General features: G+C 62.6%; 1 protein-coding gene across 42 annotated transcripts in view; it reads left to right on the plus strand.

Moving 5' to 3' along the window:
• CAMK2B (calcium/calmodulin dependent protein kinase II beta) overlaps positions 1–15861 on the plus strand; it is a 92557-nt gene extending 76696 nt beyond the window's left edge. For 5 of the 42 annotated variants that reach the window (XM_070504005.1, XM_044771156.2, XM_070504046.1 and 2 more), the window contains 11 exons: positions 1170–1210; positions 1353–1424; positions 2863–2907; positions 4519–4567; positions 6060–6173; positions 6523–6603; positions 7522–7635; positions 12920–12995; positions 13175–13269; positions 13539–13773; positions 14016–15861. In XM_070504005.1, coding sequence (XP_070360106.1) covers positions 1170–1210; positions 1353–1424; positions 2863–2907; positions 4519–4567; positions 6060–6173; positions 6523–6603; positions 7522–7635; positions 12920–12995; positions 13175–13269; positions 13539–13771 — 920 coding nt within the window. In that variant the 3' untranslated portion in view covers positions 13772–13773; positions 14016–15861. The remainder of the gene's footprint in view (positions 1–1169; positions 1211–1352; positions 1425–2862; positions 2908–4518; positions 4568–6059; positions 6174–6522; positions 6604–7521; positions 7636–12919; positions 12996–13174; positions 13270–13538; positions 13774–14015) is intronic. The other 37 variants (XM_044771146.2, XM_044771158.2, XM_070504050.1 and 34 more) reach the window with 11 other exon arrangements.
• Positions 15862–17095: the final 1234 nt, after the last annotated feature.

The following is a 17095-nucleotide window of genomic DNA, read 5'->3' on the forward strand; positions in this document are numbered from 1 at the left end:
GCTGCCTGAACCCACACAAATCTTGTTTTCTCTCTCTTCCTTCCTCACTCTCTCTCCTCCCTTCCTCACCTTTCCTTTTCTGTAAGGTAAGCTGACTTCGGTTTTCTTCTTTTTTTTTTTTTTTTTTGCAGTTCTGTGATTAAATGTAACTGCTATGGAGGGCACAGGTGCTGGGGTGCCGAGGGACTCTGAGGGGGTGGCAGGTCAGGGCCTCCGATGGAAAGGCAGGCGGGTTGGCAGTCGAGGGGGAGGCAGAGCCAGGCCCACCCTGACCTCATCCAGGGAGTGCTGGGGTGAGACGGGTGTCTGCTGGGCCTGGGTGGAGGGACGATGGGAGGCTCAGATGCGGGTGGCCCTTTGTACCCTCCCTCACATGTGTCATTCTGCTGACTATACTCAGAGCCCAGGGTCCTCTGGAGCTTGTGGGCAGAGGCCTGTGTTGGCCCCAGCCAGCATGCCAGAGCAAGGCCAAGAAGTGACCTGAAGGCCAGGGCTGCCTGGCGGTTCAGGAGGGAGAGAGAGGCTGCCCCTTGGGTGCTCTGAGCCAAGAGGCACAGCCCAGGGCTTGGCCATGGGGGCAGAGCTCTGAGTCCTGTTGGCCAAGGGAGGGGACTAGGAGGCCAAGAGCAGGCACCTGAGACTGGGACAAGCTCCTCCCTATATTGGTGGCCAGATGCGGCCCACCCACCCTTGCCTGAGCACATGGAGAATTATGGAGGGCTGCCCACCGCCCAACCTCATGCCCCGTCTGTCCCATGTTCCCATGGAGGGTGGGGCAGTGCCCTGCTTTCCTCTTAGCAGAGCTTGCATGCTTTCCGGAAGCCAAGGGTCCCAGGTGGGAGGAGAAATCTTAGTGTCCTCCGGAGTCGTGGAGGACGGTTGGGGAAAGGGCCTGTCCTGGGAACAAGGGTCCTCGGGCAGCCCTGGCTGGGCCCCCCCCACAGGCTTCTCCCAGGATGGCCCTGCTCAGAACTGGGCACAGACTCACTCTGTCCCCTGCTAGGCAGAAAAGCCACCTCTGCCTCAGGACCTTGGGCTGCCTGCTGGCTCGCTCTTGGGATAGAGGTCACAGCCCCAGCGCCTTGAAGCTCCGGCTGCCTCATGCCGAGGGCCATGGGCTGCAGCGGCCAGAGCCCCTCACTCATAATGCCTGTTTCCTCCCACTGCAGCAGCCAAGAGTCTACTCAACAAGAAAGCAGACGGAGTCAAGGTGAGGCTGGGGGCCTGGGGTCTGGAGCCTGCAGCTTTGCCCCATCCCCGAGCTCCTGCTGGCCCCTCCCCAACACTGGGGCCCAGGAAAGGGTGTAATCCCCCCATTCTCCTCCTAATGGCTCCCCTTCTTCTCTCCGCAGCCCCAGACGAATAGCACCAAAAACAGTGCAGCTGCCACCAGCCCAAAGGGGACGCTTCCCCCGGCCGCCCTGGTACTGAGCCCCTCAGTGCCCTGCTTCCTGGCCCTCCTGCACCCTGGCTGTGGGGGGGCCGCCTGTCTCGAGACCTGGGGTGAAGGTGGGGTCCGGCCCCAAGCCTGTCTTTGATGGATGACGCTTGGCCCCTCCAGTCCCTCTGCCCCTCAGGTGTGGGGTGAGGGCTGACCCCTGTTCAGGCAGGTGTGGGGCTGCACTGGGGAGCCCCTGGGTGCAGGGGACAGGCCCACCACCCCCACCCTGCCCATGCTGACTTGTGGGCCAGCAGTGAGAGGCCTTCATGGGGTCCGTGAGGCCAAGACCCAGGACCCAGGGCGCCACCCTCAGCTCCTCCACCCTCAGCAGGCAGACGCAGAGCCCAGGCCAGGCCGGCAGTGCAGGGGGAGCAGCCTGGGGGAGCCCCTCCTGGGTGCTGCAGGGACACGCCATCTGGGAGGTGGGGGCTTTCGTTTCTCCCCAGGGCCTGGGCTTAGCTTCTGAGCCCACCCAGTGATCTGAAGGGAGACAGAGGCTCCTTGTTGGTTTCCCTGGTGACTGCCCAGCAGCAGCCAGGGCAGTTTCCTGTCAGAGTCCATGTCCTGCAGGCCCCGAGGCGGGTGTGGGAAGATGCACCTCCATGGCTGTGCTGGCCTGTGGTGCCCAGAGGGAGGGGCTCAGGGGTTCCCACTGGGGTGGGGTGGGCAGACTCGAGTTCAGAGAGACCCGCTGGCTCTGACCCTTGCTTGAGGGGTCCTGTCCAGGGAAATCCCACAGCTGCTGGTTCAGAGTTGTGGCTGGTGGGCACAGGTCCTCCTGCCCGGGGTGCTGTGTGCCCAGGGCGGCCCATGTAGAGCAGGCCATCCCCAGAGGTTGGGGTTTGCTGGTCCATAGGTTCTGAGTTTGCTGGAGGCGTGTTTGGTGTCTCCATGGGCCCCAGGCCCCACTTCTGGAACCAGTCCCAGACTGTCCATGGGGAGGCTGGCCTTGCCAAATGGCCATCCAGCACGTGGGGGCAGCCTTGCCCCAGGATGGGAGGGTCCCACATGCCGGCCTGCAGCCAGCCCTGTCTTGGACCCCATCCATCCCATGTGCCACCCTACTCCCATGACATCTTCAATCCTGTGCCCCCACCGTGCTGGGGCAGAGGGTCCAGGCAGCCATGGGTGGGGAGAGCACGAGGCAGGGCTCCCGGCGTGCTGCTTCTCATAGCCGCCCTTGGCCCCGGGCTCTCCATCACCCTTTCTTGGCAGGTGCCCGTGGCCTGGGCAGATCTGCTTGTTCCAACCACATGGTCCCTACCCAGGTTGCTGTCCCAGCTGCTCTGCTCCCTGCTGGTCATCTGCTCCCTGCATCCCGCTCTGCTCCCACCCTCTTCCCTCTCCCTGGCTCCTGCTGAGGGGCCTCTGCTCTGTTCTTCTCACTTCCCTCTTTCCTCCTCTGCTTCCTTCTTCTGTAGGAGCCTCAAAGCACCGTCATTCATAACCCAGTGGACGGGATAAAGGTACTGCCCTCTCCTCATCCCCCTCCCGGGAGCTTCTGCTCAGGCAGAAGGCAGACCCCCGGCCTGGGGAGGGTCTGGGACATAGACCCTTGGGAAGCATTTGTGCCAAGAGTGGGGGGCAGTGACCTCTCCCAAGGCAGGGCAGGGCCCCACAGGTCCAGGGGCTGCTCCCTTGGGGAAAGGCCCCAGGCGCTGCCCTCGGAAGCATGGTTGTACCAAGTCCACTGTGGGACACGGAAGCTGGGGCTCCTTGATGTCCGGAGCAGGGTCCACTTCTCAGGACCCTCCTAGTTGTCCTCTGCCCTCTCCATCATGCCCTGGCATTGGCCAGGCCCAGGATAGCCAGGAGTAGCTGAGTGCAGGGCCCACTTCAGAGGGTCCCGGGGTGAAGGGCTGGTATGGGCTGCCCAGCACACCCCTGAGTGTGGGCGGGGAGGAGGGGAGCAGCACAGACCCCGTGACTTCATCTGTTGCTCACCTCTGCCAGCCACCCGGCCCCCAGCGCTTCCTGCTCCTCTGCTGCTCTTCTCTGCTCTGGCGTCAGCTCCCATCACATTGGCATCTTCACCCTGGGGCCAGGGAAGGGGCTGGCTCTCTGAAAGTTTGGAGGGGAGAGGCAGGGACCAAGCTGTGTTTCTAGGACCAGCACCGCCCCACCCACTCCCAGGCCTGCAGCCAGACTCCCATCTGGGCCTGGACCTCACACAACCTAGCCATGGGCTGGAACCAGGGGCACCGCCGGCCAGTGCCTCTCAGTCCACCCAGACTCAAGGTGCAAGGAAGGGCCTGGGCATCCCCTCCACCTTGTGGCCAGGGATGGGTGTCCTTAGATCCTGTGTCTGGAGTGAGGGTCCTGTTTTCCCTGTGAGGGGCCTCTGCACAATCTTCCAGGGCCATGGTGTGAGCCCTGATAACGTGCAGAGCCCCCATCTCTGGCCCAGGGCCCAGAGCAGTGTGTCCATTCAGGGGGCTGGAGGGGGTCCCTCGCGGACCCTGTTAAGGTATACCTTCTGAGGAGCAAGCAAGCCTCCTGAGAACTCTATGACACCTGGTGGATGGCACCTGTTTTTTTTTATCTGAAAGGCAAGCCAAGCATGGGGCTGCAGGTGCTGGTACCGCCTCTTACCCCTCTCAGGCCAGCCCTGAGAGGTGAAGCTGGGCCTGGCTGGATGGTCCAGGCTGGATGGTCCAGGCCTGGGAGGGCAGATGGCCCCCTTCTAGGGAAGGAGGAGTGGGTGCAGCTGTCCTCTGCCGGTGCCTGGCCGAGGTTCTGGGGGCCTACTGGACACTTCCTGCCCTGTCTGCAGAAATGGAAAGTGGGTGCCTTTCGCTTCACCCAGAGTCTTGGAATTTCAAAAACTGTTCCTCTCTTGTTAAAGAGAGTTGTCTGCACATACGGAGTCTTTACCTTGGGCAGGTCTAGTTGGGAGAAGGTGAAGCTCTCGCCCTCTGCTGCTGGGGACCTGGGCGGCCAAGCCCTGGGGATGGGTGATCACTGGGGTTTCTGAGGCTGGGACCCTGTGGCCTCGGGAGGAGACCTCCAGCAGCCCATCGGAGCAGGCTCGGGGCAGAGGCCACTTCCTGATCCGCTGTCTTCCCATGTCTCCCCAGGAGTCATCTGACAGCACCCACACCACCATAGAGGACGAGGACACAAAAGGTACCTCGGTGCTCCCCACCTGCAGCGGGCGGCAGATGGGCCATCAGCGGGCGGGGTCCTGTGTCCAGGAGCTGGGACGGGAGGAGGCTGGGGCTCTGTGACTTGGGCGTGTCTTCCGGGGCTAACCCTGCTCCACGGCTGCGGTCCCACCGAGCCCGGGCACTGGGCCTGCACAGTGTGTGCGGACAGACAAGTGCTGAGCAGGCTCAGGCACAGTGTCTAAGTGGAGCCTGGCTGGGCCGTGTGCCCTGACCAGTGAGGACCCGCCGCCCTGCGTTGGGCTGGTTCTCCGCACGGTCCCCCTACTCACTCCAGGGCCAGGTGCCCGGTTCCCATGGAGGAAGGAGTTCGTGATTGAATGCTCAGTTTCTTCGCTCCAAGTTCCTTAAACTTGTGACTCTGCCTGGCTGGCAGTTGTTAAGTGGACCCGCAGCAAGGGAGTTGTTTCCTGGGCTCTGGGCGTGTCCGTGAGCTTTTTGGGGAGGGCAGGTTCAGACAATTACATTCGCTCCACACTCAGGACTCCCACGCTGAGCTGGCCAGTGGGCTTTCCTGTGGCCCCGAAGACCCCAGGCACCCCCCTTCTGCTCTCGGCTTTCTCAGCCCCCCAGGGAGGGGATCTGGTGCCCCGCTCCACCCAGCCCAGGCCATCCGCCCCTATGTGGGGCCTCCTGACGTCTTGGCCACACTCTCTCAGGATAAGGCCCAAGCGCCCTCAGGGCTGCCCTGGGCCCAGTAGCTGGCCACTCTGCCAGTTTGGGGGATGTGGCAACTCTGTCCTGAGTGTCCCCCGCATCCCAGAGCAGAGGTGAGCACAGGGCTTTGGCCCCGGCACGCCAGAGCGGACCTCCACATGGTCTCCAAACAGACTGAAACAGGCCCCGAGCCATCAGCATGGAGGCCGCCCAGACCTCCTAATGCCCTGTTCTCGAGGTTCTGCCCCCACCCGGGCCATGTGGGGGCCTGAGATGGTCGGACTCTGCAGGATGGTGGGGGAGAAGAGTGGCTTGGCTAGCCTCGTCCCGACACTGACCATGACGCCACCCCTTCTCTGGCTGGAGCGGGTGGGAAGATACGGAATGGCCTCTCAAGGCAGAGCAGACAGCCCATGCGCTGGAGGGCAGGGCCCCGGGCTTCTCGCCTCAGCTACATTGTCCATCAGATGCAGAGAAGCCCTGGTGGGCCCAGGCCTGGCCTCTACTGGCTCCAGCCGGTGCTGCCTGCAGCCTTCCCGCCTCAGTGGCCAGCCCAGGAAGGCCCTGTGTTCAGCCCTGCACGTGGTCCTGTGTCTGCCTCACACACCTGCTGTGATCCACAGCCCTGGGCATGTACGGGGTTGATGCTGTCCCTGGGAGCCCTGGACCCCACTGTTTGGTCTTGGGGTGGCCATGAGCTGAGGTTCTCCGGCTTAACACTCTCGTCCATCCCCTGTTCTCTTCTCTCCGGCACACCCCTGCCTGCCTCCTGTTCACGTCTTGTCTGTCCACCCCAGTCCCCAGGGTCCCTGACATCCTGAGCTCCGTGAGAAGGGGTTCAGGGACCCCAGAAGCCGAGGGCCCCCCGCCCTGCCCGTCTCCAGCTCCCATTAGCCCCCTACCCACCCCATGTAAGTAGCTGGGCCCCTGCTGCTGTGGGGGTCTCCTTGAAGGGCCTGCAGCCCCTCTCTGAGAGGCTGCTCAAGAGCCAGGGGCCGGCCCTCCAGAGCCCCCTGTTGAGGCTCTCTGGCTGCCTCTGTCCCTGGCGCTCCCTCTGTGGGTCTTCTCCACTGGCCTGTGGGGGCCGACTGGCAACCATCTTCTGCAAGCCGCAGGCTCAGGCCTTGTTCCAGTCTCGGGGCTGGGAGCTTCTTTCTGCGGAGGGGGCACTGGTGGGGCGGGCGGAGGGGCGCAACTGCTTCCTCTTCTCCGGCCTCTGCCTCGTTGCCTTCTCTTATGTCTGCCTCCTGTCCATCCCAGCCCCCAGGATCTCTGATATCCTGAGCTCCGTGAGGAGGGGCTCGGGGACCCCGGAAGCCGAGGGCCCCCTGCCCGCCCCGTGTAAGTAGTGCCCCAGGCCTGCTGCCTCTGCTGCTGAGCGGCTCCTTGCGTCCTGCCATGCACGGCCTCACTGCCCCCAGGCCGGGCAGCCTGAGGCCTGACTAACCATCTGGCCTGGCTGGGCGTCTGGGCAGGCACGTGCGCTGACTCCGCGGGGCAGCTCCGCCTTTCCCTCGCTCCCTGCAGGCCCAGCTCCCCCCATAGCTCCCCCCACCTCCCACCTGCGCTGCTGTCCAGCCCCAGGCCTCTCCCCAAGGTGGTCTCGCAGGCCCAGGGCAGCTCCAGGGCCCCTCTGAGGCCGCCCACTCATGCTGCCTGCCTCCCTCAGGCTGTCTGCTGTGACCTTTCCAGTCACGCTGGCTTCATGGTGCTCCCTGCCCTGAGCGCCCAGCCGGGGCCCCAGGGAGCCCAGGACAGGAGTTCTTATGGAAATCCCTTCTGGCCACAGGCCTGTGGCTTAGAGGGAGAAGAAAGGGCCTGGCCTTCCTGCCGAACTGGGTTCCCCGCAGCGGGGCCGGCATGGTCCTCTGGACGCTCCTTCACCCACTCATTCCTTTCTGCACCTGTCACATGCTTACAAGGTCCTGTCACACGCTGGGCATCATCCTCTGTCCTCAAGTGGGCCAGGCTGCCTCTCCTTGGAGGCACCCTCTGCCCACAGCAGCTTTCCTTCCCCCTACCTGAACGGACAGGTACAGATGCACCAACATTCTTGGAGCCTCCCCCTCATCCTCCGCATACTCCTCTGTTCCCCCACGTCCCCCCATGACCCCTTCTGTTCCCCTCTGTCCTTCCACTTCTCCCCAAGTGCCCTCACTCTCTCTGGCTTGGCTCAGTAGCCCATAGGTTTTCTCTCCTGTGTGCTGCCCCCCCCCCCACTTCCTACCTTGTGTTCACGTCTCATCTGTTCCGCCCCAGCCCCCAGGATCTCTGACATCCTGAACACAGTGAGGAGGGGCTCGGGGACCCCAGAAGCCGAGGGCCCCCAGCCCTGCCTGTCTCCGGCTCTCCCTGGCCCCCCACCCACCCCGTGTAAGTAGCACCTTGAGTGGCCCTGCTGGCTGCTCCTGGGGGCTCACAGGGGTGTCGCGACCCCTGGCTGTGGTGTGCTGCCCTTTGCTCTGGGAACGGGCCAGCTTGTGGGGGCAGAAAGGAGGGCACAGGGCATTTCATGTGAAGGCGCCGTTTAGTCTCAGAAAACAGAGTTCATGGCTCAAGACATGCATGTGTGAAGGCCTGTTGTAGGAAAGGACCCAGAATCCGGGTTCGGGCGAGCCAGAGCCTCACACTCCTGCGCTCTGCAGGTTTCTTCTACAGCGACGATGAGGCGCAAGCAAGCTGAGAGGACCCGAGCTGCGGGACAGCGGACACTGTCGGGGGCCGTGGGGTCATGTCTGGGGTCATGCCCTGGCTGGGGTCGAGGGTGGGAGGGCAGTTTCTTGGACAGTGATGCTGGCGGGAGGGCAAGGAGGAGAGGCGCAGTCTCCGCTGCGTGGAGTCGTCTGGCAGGCGGGGGGGGTGGGCGGGGGGCAGGGACGTGGAGCAGGCGCTGGGCCCGGCAGGGAGGAGCCAGCGCTCCAGCCCGTCTGCCGACTGCCGGCCAGTATCGCTTACAGGGATGGATGACACCCCAGGGCTGCAGCCACCCCCACCTCTGGGGAGACACCCGGCTGGGGGTGGCGCTGACGCTCTCAGAGGAGAGGCTCCAGGGCCGGGGGCCCGGCATGGCTGGGGAGTGGCTGGGTGAGTGCTTGGGGCCAGGGAGGGTGCCGACCCCTGCCCACCCCTGGCAGGCCCGGCCTGGGGGCCAGGAGGGGATGGAAGCCGTGGGAGTGGTGGTGGGTGGAGGGGGACTGAAGCCGGCCAGCTAAAGGCGCCCTGAATTCTCCTCGGTGGCCAGCGGCATGGGCATGGGGCAGCCTCTGGGTGAGCAGTGACCCGTCAGGAGTGTTGTGCTTGGCCTCAGGGATGAGAGACGAGGGACAAGGAGGGACAAGGGGCAAGGGCGAGCGTGGGGACCGCTGGGCCCACCGGGCCTGGCTGAGGGGATTGGAGGCGAGTCAGAGGTGAGAGACTAGAGTCTTGCTGGTGATGGAGAGGGGAGGACACTGTGGTGGGCACACAGGGGAGCCTGTGGGAGTGGTCAGAACCCCCAATTTGTGCCGCATCTTATCATGGCCCCTGGTCTCACAAGTGAGGCTGCTGAGGTGTGGAGACATGGAGGAGTGTGCCCAAGCGGCACAGCAGCCTGGGTAGGGGCCTCTGAGAACAGGCCTGCTGTGGGCGCTGAGTACCCCAGGCTGACCTTGGGGGGCCGTGACACAGGCCTGCCCCTTTAGGGGTCTGTGCCGAGGTTGGGTAGGGGAGGTGAGGACCACAGAAGGGACTGTGAGCAGGATCGAATGGAGGGGGGTGGGGGCCTGGAGCTGGCAGGTGTGGCTGGGCCTGTGGGGATGGGGGCACCTGGAGGTGGCCGAGGGCAGACTTGGAGCACTGGGGGGACCAACAGCAGGGGGCGGCCCCACCCGGCTCCCTCAGGGAGCAGGGTCCTCACTCCTGGGTGTGCCCCCAAATAGCCAGTGTCCCAGCTGTTTGAGTGTTGGGTGGTCTGCGGTGAAGGGATGGGGTAGCGTCAGCTGGAGAAGGGACTTCCGAAGGGCCATCCAGGGTTGAGATCACTCTTAACTGGTCTGAGTGGGTGAGTGCCAGAGCCAGGGGCCCCCCACCAATTCTGGGACCAGGGTCCCTCTCTCCCAGCAGTGAGGCCTCCAGCTGCAGAGGGCCATCCCTGGAGAGGGTTGTGGGTCCCCTCCTTTCTCGGGAATGTGCCCGCCAGCTGTCTTAGTGTGTAAATGGGGTCGGTGCCCACTGGCCTAGGCTGTGTTCTCCATAATCAGGGATTACGCACAATCCAGGCTGATCCTCTGCAGCTGTCTGAATGGGGTGGTTGGGGGGCTCCCGTTGCCCCTTCAACAACTGAGGGAAGTGGCTTGGGGCCAGCCTGGGGTCCCTGGGGTCCCCTGGACCCTTTGCCAGGGGCCAGGCTTCTGTGCTGTTAACTCACCCCGAGAGAGCCAGAGGGAGCATGGGGGCCCCAGTTCACCTCTGGGACCCTTCCTAAGCCCACACACCTCAGCTCTTTCCCCCAAGTTGCCTGGTGGGGGGCAGCTTGCCCTCAGCTAACAGACTTCATCACCCGGGAGTCCCCTCGCTCTGTCAAACTTGGGGAAGCAGGATGGCACGGCAGGGCAGGGCTGGATCTGGGCAGCAGCCTTCTGCAGGTCAGGAGCGTCCGGCCCACTCCTGGGCTGTGACGGGGGCTGTGTGGCCTCAGTTTCCCTATCTGCAGAGTGGGCACAACATCTTTTCCCAGACGTCAGGCTTCAAGATTTGTGCTGTGACGGCAGATCTCTTCTCTTTACATACTTTCTCTTTACACTGAGGCCCATTTAAAATTTCAGTTCCTTTAAAAACACTCATGTTACTTCATTAAGTGAAAGATTGGTTTCACTTACCATAGTATAGGGTGACTGTAAAATCTAAGAGCACTGGAAGCAAAACAGGAAGATGTCCCTCAACTCCAGCTGCACTGCTGGGCGGGGCAGCGCTCGCTGTCTCTGGAGGAGGGAGATCAACAAGAGTCAGGGGTCAGGATGTGTAGACATGGCTCAGACTTCCCCTTGATGAGATTGGCGGGGAAGGGGCAGGCGCCCAGGGTCCCTCGACAAGCCCAGTGGGGCCTGGCCCCGGGGTGGAGGCATCTGGTTGGGGAAGTTGGGCTGCAGTGGGAGGAGAGCAGAGCCTGAAGCTTGAGACCACCTCCACGAAGGTGACAAGTGAACTGGGGAGGGGGTGGATAAGGTCCCGGAGGAGAGAGAGAGACACTGCTAAGTGGGAAACACCCAGGCAGAGCGCGGAGAGGTGGGTGGGCTGCGGGGAAAGCCACTGAGAGGGGAGGCACACTGTGCCTGGGTGGTGCAGGAGGAGGTGGGACTCAGAGGGTGAGGACAAGAATGGCGCCATGTGTGGGGACAGAGCTCTGGTGCTGGCCCAAGCTCTGCAGGGGGACGTGAGGCCTTAGGGGAACGGGAGCTCGCAGCTTCCAGGGCCTGCCAGGCAGTGGGGCCCACGTTTCTGCAGATGCAGAGCCTGAGTGGTCCAGACACAAAGTTGAGTGAGAAACAGAAACAGGACGGTAGCAGAAGTGCAGCTGGGTCAGAGAGGGCCTTCTCAAGATAGAGAAACCCGCTCCCACTTTCAGGTCAGTCAGCGCACATGCACACACAGCATGCACATGTGTGCACGTGTACCCACACTCCCACGTGACACAAGCACACAAGTGCCCCAATGTGCACACACACGCATGCTTGCACTCAACTCCTCGGGTGTCATGGCGTTCCACCTGCCATCACTGTCCAGAGTCCAGAGCCCGTGCAGCACAGCCCAGGCTCCCAGCACACGCACGCGCACGCCTGGGCTCACGCGAGAGCACACAGCATCTTCTGCTGTGGATTCGGTCCCCATCCCAGGGAGAGGAAGCACCCAGACAGCTACAGGAGGTGGTGGCGGGTGAGTGGGTGCACCACCCCCACCCCCGGGGCTGCGGGCACAGGTCGCAGAAGGCTAAGTGTATCCGTTAGAGCCAGCAATCCGAGCGCTTGGAATTTAGCCCATGGATTAACGCCCGTGGGCACAGGCATGCACAGCTGGTGTAGCTGTGACCGGGGCAGGAACCTGTGGGGGACAGCTCCTGGCAGTACTGAACCTCTTAATCTCAAGTTCATGTGCCTGATGCACAGCAAGCCAAACACTGAGACATGGGTGCTTGGAGTTGGAGAAAGGCCCCATTCAAGTTGGCCGAGACGAGAAGGTGGGAGCATGGATTCACTCAAGTGCGCCTTAACCAGAGCAAAAATCAGGGGGTTTCATAGAGCTAAGGGGCTTGGCAGGAGGAGCTTCAGAGAAACAAAGGGGTCACTCCCACAAGCCCCTGGGCAGTCCGAATCCAGCCTCCCCGGCATTCTCTTTCTCTTTCTTCTGCAAAACAAACTCACAAATCCTCAGACCGGAATCACCCCTCAAGTTAAATAAGAAAACAGCAAATTGACAAGATTCCTCTATGTCTGTGCTGGGAACAAGGTCAAAAGGTAATCCTGTTCTTCTCCAGTGTCTACAGTAACCCCCAGGGCCCCGGCTGCGATGGGCTCCTGCTTTCAGTGTATTTCTTGGGTCTCAGTTTTGCCACAGGCACATTATTGCTTTAAGAAATCACCATGATATGTGTGTGTGTGCGCGCTCGGGTGTGTATATTTCTGCACGGAAGTAGTTAAGCACGTAACTCAGGACAGCCCTTCTCTGGGGAGAGTGAATGAGAACAGATTTAGGGGGACACGCATCTGCAACTATAAGTTAGGTTTTATTTCTTTGAAAAACATCTACAGTAAAGATGAAAATCATACCGATTTCCACCAGCAGGGTGTGGGCTGTATTATTCTCTCTACTTCTTCCATAGGTTTCAGATATTTCGCGTGAAAATAAATTGTAGTTAAAGAGACAGAGGGGGCCCCCGGGCAAACACCCTGGGGCCAGCCTGTCTAGGCGCAGAGGCCAAGTCGGCAGGAGCCCAGAGGAGGCCGGGGCGGAGGGTGCGGGATGGGCAGTGATGCTGGAGGGCCAGCATGGGGGCCAGGACTGCAGACAGGTGGAGACCAGAGGGAGCGGGAGGCCAGCAGGCTGCGGGCGTCCAGGGAGAGAGGGGTGAGGCTCAAGACTGTTGCGCTCCCTGCTCCCCGGCCCTCGGCCCTCGCGCGGAGGCTGCACTGCAGCCCTGATCCCCCTCTGCTTTGAGAGCAGCCCTTAGTAGCCCTCTCCCTGGAGAGCTGTTGGGTGTTCGAAGGCTACGGGAGCAGAGCCAGGTGCGCAGGTGCCAGGGAGGCTTGTCCCAGTGTCGCAGCTGTAGAGGGCCTGGGACTCGGCCCCGGGACTTGGGGGCGCAGGTGGGTTGTGGCAGGCTTTGCCTCCTCTTTCTGCATTTTCCAGACATTTTGTACTGTGGATGGAGTATTTCTATCATGTAAAGACGTGTTATTTAAGACTGATAAGACAGAAGCTTGTTGGACTTGGACCTGTGGGAGCTGTTGGTGGCCTTGGAGGGAGCATTCTGAGCTGGACAGTCTGGGTGCCGGGGCCAGGGCCCCAGGGTCTCCTGGAGAGGAGAGGCAGGAGGGTGAGGGGCTTGGGGCTCTCTGCCCCAGGCCCCTCACCAGGGCTGCTGGGCGTGGCCTGTGGGTCACTGGGCGGCTGTGTCTCCTTGCAGCGCGGAAGCAGGAGATCATCAAGATCACGGAGCAGCTCATTGAGGCTGTCAACAACGGTGACTTCGAGGCCTACGCGTGAGTCGGGGCCCCTGGGCTGGGTCCTTGGGCAGCCCGGGGTGGGCTGTGGGGGCCTCCCCTTGGCTGTGTTGCCGGCTTCCCCACAGGGAGGGGGTGAATGGAAGGGGCTGCACATGGCGGGGGCCCACTCCAGGCGGGTTCTGAGGGGCCCCTCCTCACCTGGGTCTGCCCCCCAGGAAAATCTGCGACCCAGGCCTGACCTCGTTTGAGCCTGAAGCTCTGGGCAACCTGGTGGAAGGCATGGACTTCCACAGATTCTACTTCGAGAACTGTGAGTGAGGGAGCTGGGGTGGGGAGGAGGGCGGCACCCCCCAGAGAGCACCCGGGCCTCTCAGTCAGAGGCTCAGAGAAGCCCTGTCCCACCCGTGCGCAGGGTTGGCCAGCCCGGCTCCACCTCCTGTGGCAGAGGCCCCCAGGCCATACCAGCCATGGAACCGGCCTCCTGGAGGGGGTGCTGGGCTCACGGAGGGGGCCAGGCTGGCCAGGGTGGGGCATGGGAGCTGCTGTGATGCCCAATGCCGAGTGCCTGCCTGCCTGCAGTGCTAGCCAAGAACAGCAAGCCAATCCACACGACCATCCTAAACCCGCACGTGCACGTCATCGGCGAGGACGCCGCGTGCATCGCCTACATCCGCCTCACGCAGTACATCGACGGGCAGGGCCGGCCCCGCACCAGCCAGTCCGAGGAGACCCGCGTGTGGCACCGCCGCGACGGCAAGTGGCAGAACGTGCACTTCCACTGCTCGGGTGCACCCGTGGCCCCGCTGCAGTGAAGGTGAGCACCCACGGGAGGGGCCCCGCGGCCTGGGCAGCTGCACCTGGGAAGCAGCGGGGAGCGGTGGGGACTGTGGCAGCGCTGGCTCCTGGGCAGAAAGGGAGGCCTCTTGTGGCAGCATTGCAGGACCAGGCCCCTCTCCCAGCTGCCCGGGGGCCCACCTTGCAGATGACAAACCTGGGGTCTGAGGGAGCAGCTGCACGGGCAGCTGATTCCACGCTTGCGCCCGCCCCGTTTCACAGCTGCTGCCGGTTTCGCGGGACAGACTCGATGTTTGGAGCCCAGCTGCCCTCGGGCGCACGGCCTGCCTGTCGCATGTTTGTGTCTGCCTCGTTCCTCCCCTGGTGCCTGTGTCTGCAGAAAACCAAGACCAGATGTGATTTCTTTTTAAAAACAAGACGACAACGACAACCACACACAAAAAATTGATGTTGGATGAAACAGAAAAAAAAACAAAGGAAAAAGGTGTAAAAATCACTGGCATTTGTGGGGCTTCAAACCGACCGGCCGCTCCCTGCCCAAGCTCCGCGTGTCTGCCTGCTCCTGGCCCCGGGACTGGCCGGGGCAGTGAACTTGTCCACAGCGGCCTGTCGCCCGTGGAACAGTGTTTGTTGGTGGCGCTGCCCCCGAGGCATCGCATCCTCCCTGCCCTGCGTGCGTGGCTCGCTGTCAGCAGCGTCAGGTGTCCTCTGGGGAGGCTGTGGGGCCGCAGGGGGCCTGAGTCGCTGTCGTCTCCCCTGCTTCCCTTCCTTTCCTCCAGGAGGGCGGAGGCATGCGTTCCTCCGGCGCTGGGGTTCTGGCGCCCCCAGCATGGAGGAGCAGTGTGAGGAGGACGGCGAGCCCTCCGAGAAGCCTCCGTGGGCCCAGGGCTCCAGCTCTGGTCCTTCCGGGGTCAGGGAGGTGCAGAGAGGACACATCCTCTCAGACCTCACACCTGGCAAGAGACGTGCTGAGGAGACACCTTTGGCTGCAGCCCGTGGGGAGGGGACCCTGGGCTGGCCTCCCTCCCGTTCAGGGTGCCTCTCCCTCTCTGCCCGCCTTCCCCCCGCCTGTGAGGCCACAGAGCAGCGTGGGCCTCGAGTCCCCAGGGCTCTGGGCTTGGTCATGACGCAGAAAGGAGAGAGGAGGCAGAAGGCAGACAGGTGGCTCCCTGGCTCCCGGCCGAGGTGGGGGTCCAGGCAGGTGTTTGCTTTCAGAGTCTGGGCCTGGAGCAGAAGGGAAGGAGGGCCGCACTGGGCTCGAGGAGGCTGCAGTGTGTGACGGCGACCCCGAGATGTGGAGACGGCGGGCTGGGCTCACCTCGGGGTCCCCCTGCGTGCTGGTGGTGGACACGATGGCCATGCTCGGGGACAGGCTGCATGGTCAGATGGTGGCAGAGAGAGCAGAGGGCCATCGGCCGGGGTGGGGTGGGTCTGGCCTGGCCTGCTGCGTTATGGTTGGGGGTTGCCAGGGGCCGCAACCACAATGTGGGGGCCCTCTCCCAACACCTGTCCCTCTTCAATTCATATTGTTTTCAACAAGGATTTTCTTTATCTTCTCCCACAAATCAAGCCAAGGGAGGGCACAGAGTGGGGAGCAGGACACAGGATGCTGATCTCCAAGGGGACTGTTCATCGACAGACACTCACCTGCCCATTCACAGCTGTGCTCAGGACAGCTGTCCCCACCCATGGACACAGGGTAAACATCCGCCAGGCTCCCTGGGCCTTGGGCAGCGGCAGGGCTCACCGTGGACAGCGTGTGGCCTGGCCACCCTCCCCTCCTGGGGCCTCCTCCCCTCCTCTCCCCCACCTGGTATCTCCACGAAGCTGCCTGTCTGGGATAATTTGGGGATTTTTTTCTGGGGGATAGTTCTTTTGCATGACCCCTCACACGCAAGCCACACCCGCTCTTCTAGCTAGATGTCCGCGTGTGGCGGCGGCGGCAGCCCGCCCTGCAGGGTCGGCTGCCCGCGGTGCTGGCCGGCCTTTCCTCTTCTCTCTTTTTGCTGAGTTTCATTGTCTTTTCTTTCTGAGCCTTGTAAGTGTACAAAAATTATTTTGTTCTGTCTCGGGAAACTGCAAATAAAAGAAAACCAGGACAAACGGCTTCAGGTGCAGCTGGTACTTTATGCCAGGACCCTGCCAACCCCACAACCTGGCCTTCCTCCACCACGTGGGCCCTGAGCCAGCCTGGGCTGCAGAAGCCCCAGACCAGACCTTCCTGAGCTTGGCTGTGGTGAACAGCATGCCCAGGTAGGGCCTGACTGCTCCCAGGCCACAGCTCCACCAGCCGCCCCCACCCCCACCTCTGGTCCCCTCAAGTCCTCTGTTGGCACTGAATGCTGGAAGTGAAACCAGCTCCTGAGCCCCAACACCGCCAGCTCTCCAGCTACCCGCGTGGCCTCTAAAGACAAAGCCAGGTGGGCAGTTCTAGGTGGGAAGAGCCCCAGGACTGAGCCTCCATGTCCTGTTGAGTCTCTCCCTCCACCCATCCATTCCATGTGAGTGTTGTGCTCACCATGTGGCCACAGATTCTTGTGGCATGCAGTACCCTTGGCCACCAGGACTGCTCCATGGGCCCACACTCTAGGTTGTACAGACAGACAGCACACAAGCCAGCACGGATGTCAGACACTGACGTTAGGCACAGCAGAGTGGTGGCTGCTGGGATGCAAAGATGATGTGGCAGGCAATGACAACAGGGGCCCAAAGAGGCTCCCCAAGGAGGCCCAAACAGGAGCCCAGAGCAGAGATCTGGGAGACAGAGGGACACCAGGTACAAAGGCCCTGCAATGGCTTGGACTAAAGGAAGGGAGGGCTCAAGGCCCAGGGTCAGCTCAGCCCCAGCACGGGAGCAAACCTTTGCCCTGTGACCCCCACCCCCCCCGGCCCAGGGTCCTCAGGCTCTGCCCCACCCTCCGTGCCCCTGGCCTGTCCCTCAGGAGGGATGCATCAACCAGGTGCCCACTGTACCCCTATACCATGGGGACACAAAGCCTGCCGAGGCCTCCTGCGGGAACACCCACCCTCAAACTATTAGTGATGACTGCGTGGCTGCATGACCACATATCTGCATGGCCCCCTGACCACATGGCCATCTGACCTACCTGATCACTTGACCGACATGGCTGCACGGCTGTCTGGCCCTAAGGCCACCTGACTGCACGGCCGCAGACACTCAGGCCCAGCTGGGCAAGGGCTGCTGGGACCTACCTGTGCTCCGCTGGCCCTTTTGTAGGCCTCTTGGCCCTTCTCCCTCCCAGAACCTGGGCGGCCCTGCTGGGACACTGGATGCAACCTCATGTGGAGATGGATGGCCTCCCCTCCAGGCCTGACCTCCA

This window comes from Equus asinus, chromosome 1 (genome assembly GCF_041296235.1).
Source record: "Equus asinus isolate D_3611 breed Donkey chromosome 1, EquAss-T2T_v2, whole genome shotgun sequence".
NCBI classification, from domain to species: domain Eukaryota; kingdom Metazoa; phylum Chordata; class Mammalia; order Perissodactyla; family Equidae; genus Equus; species Equus asinus.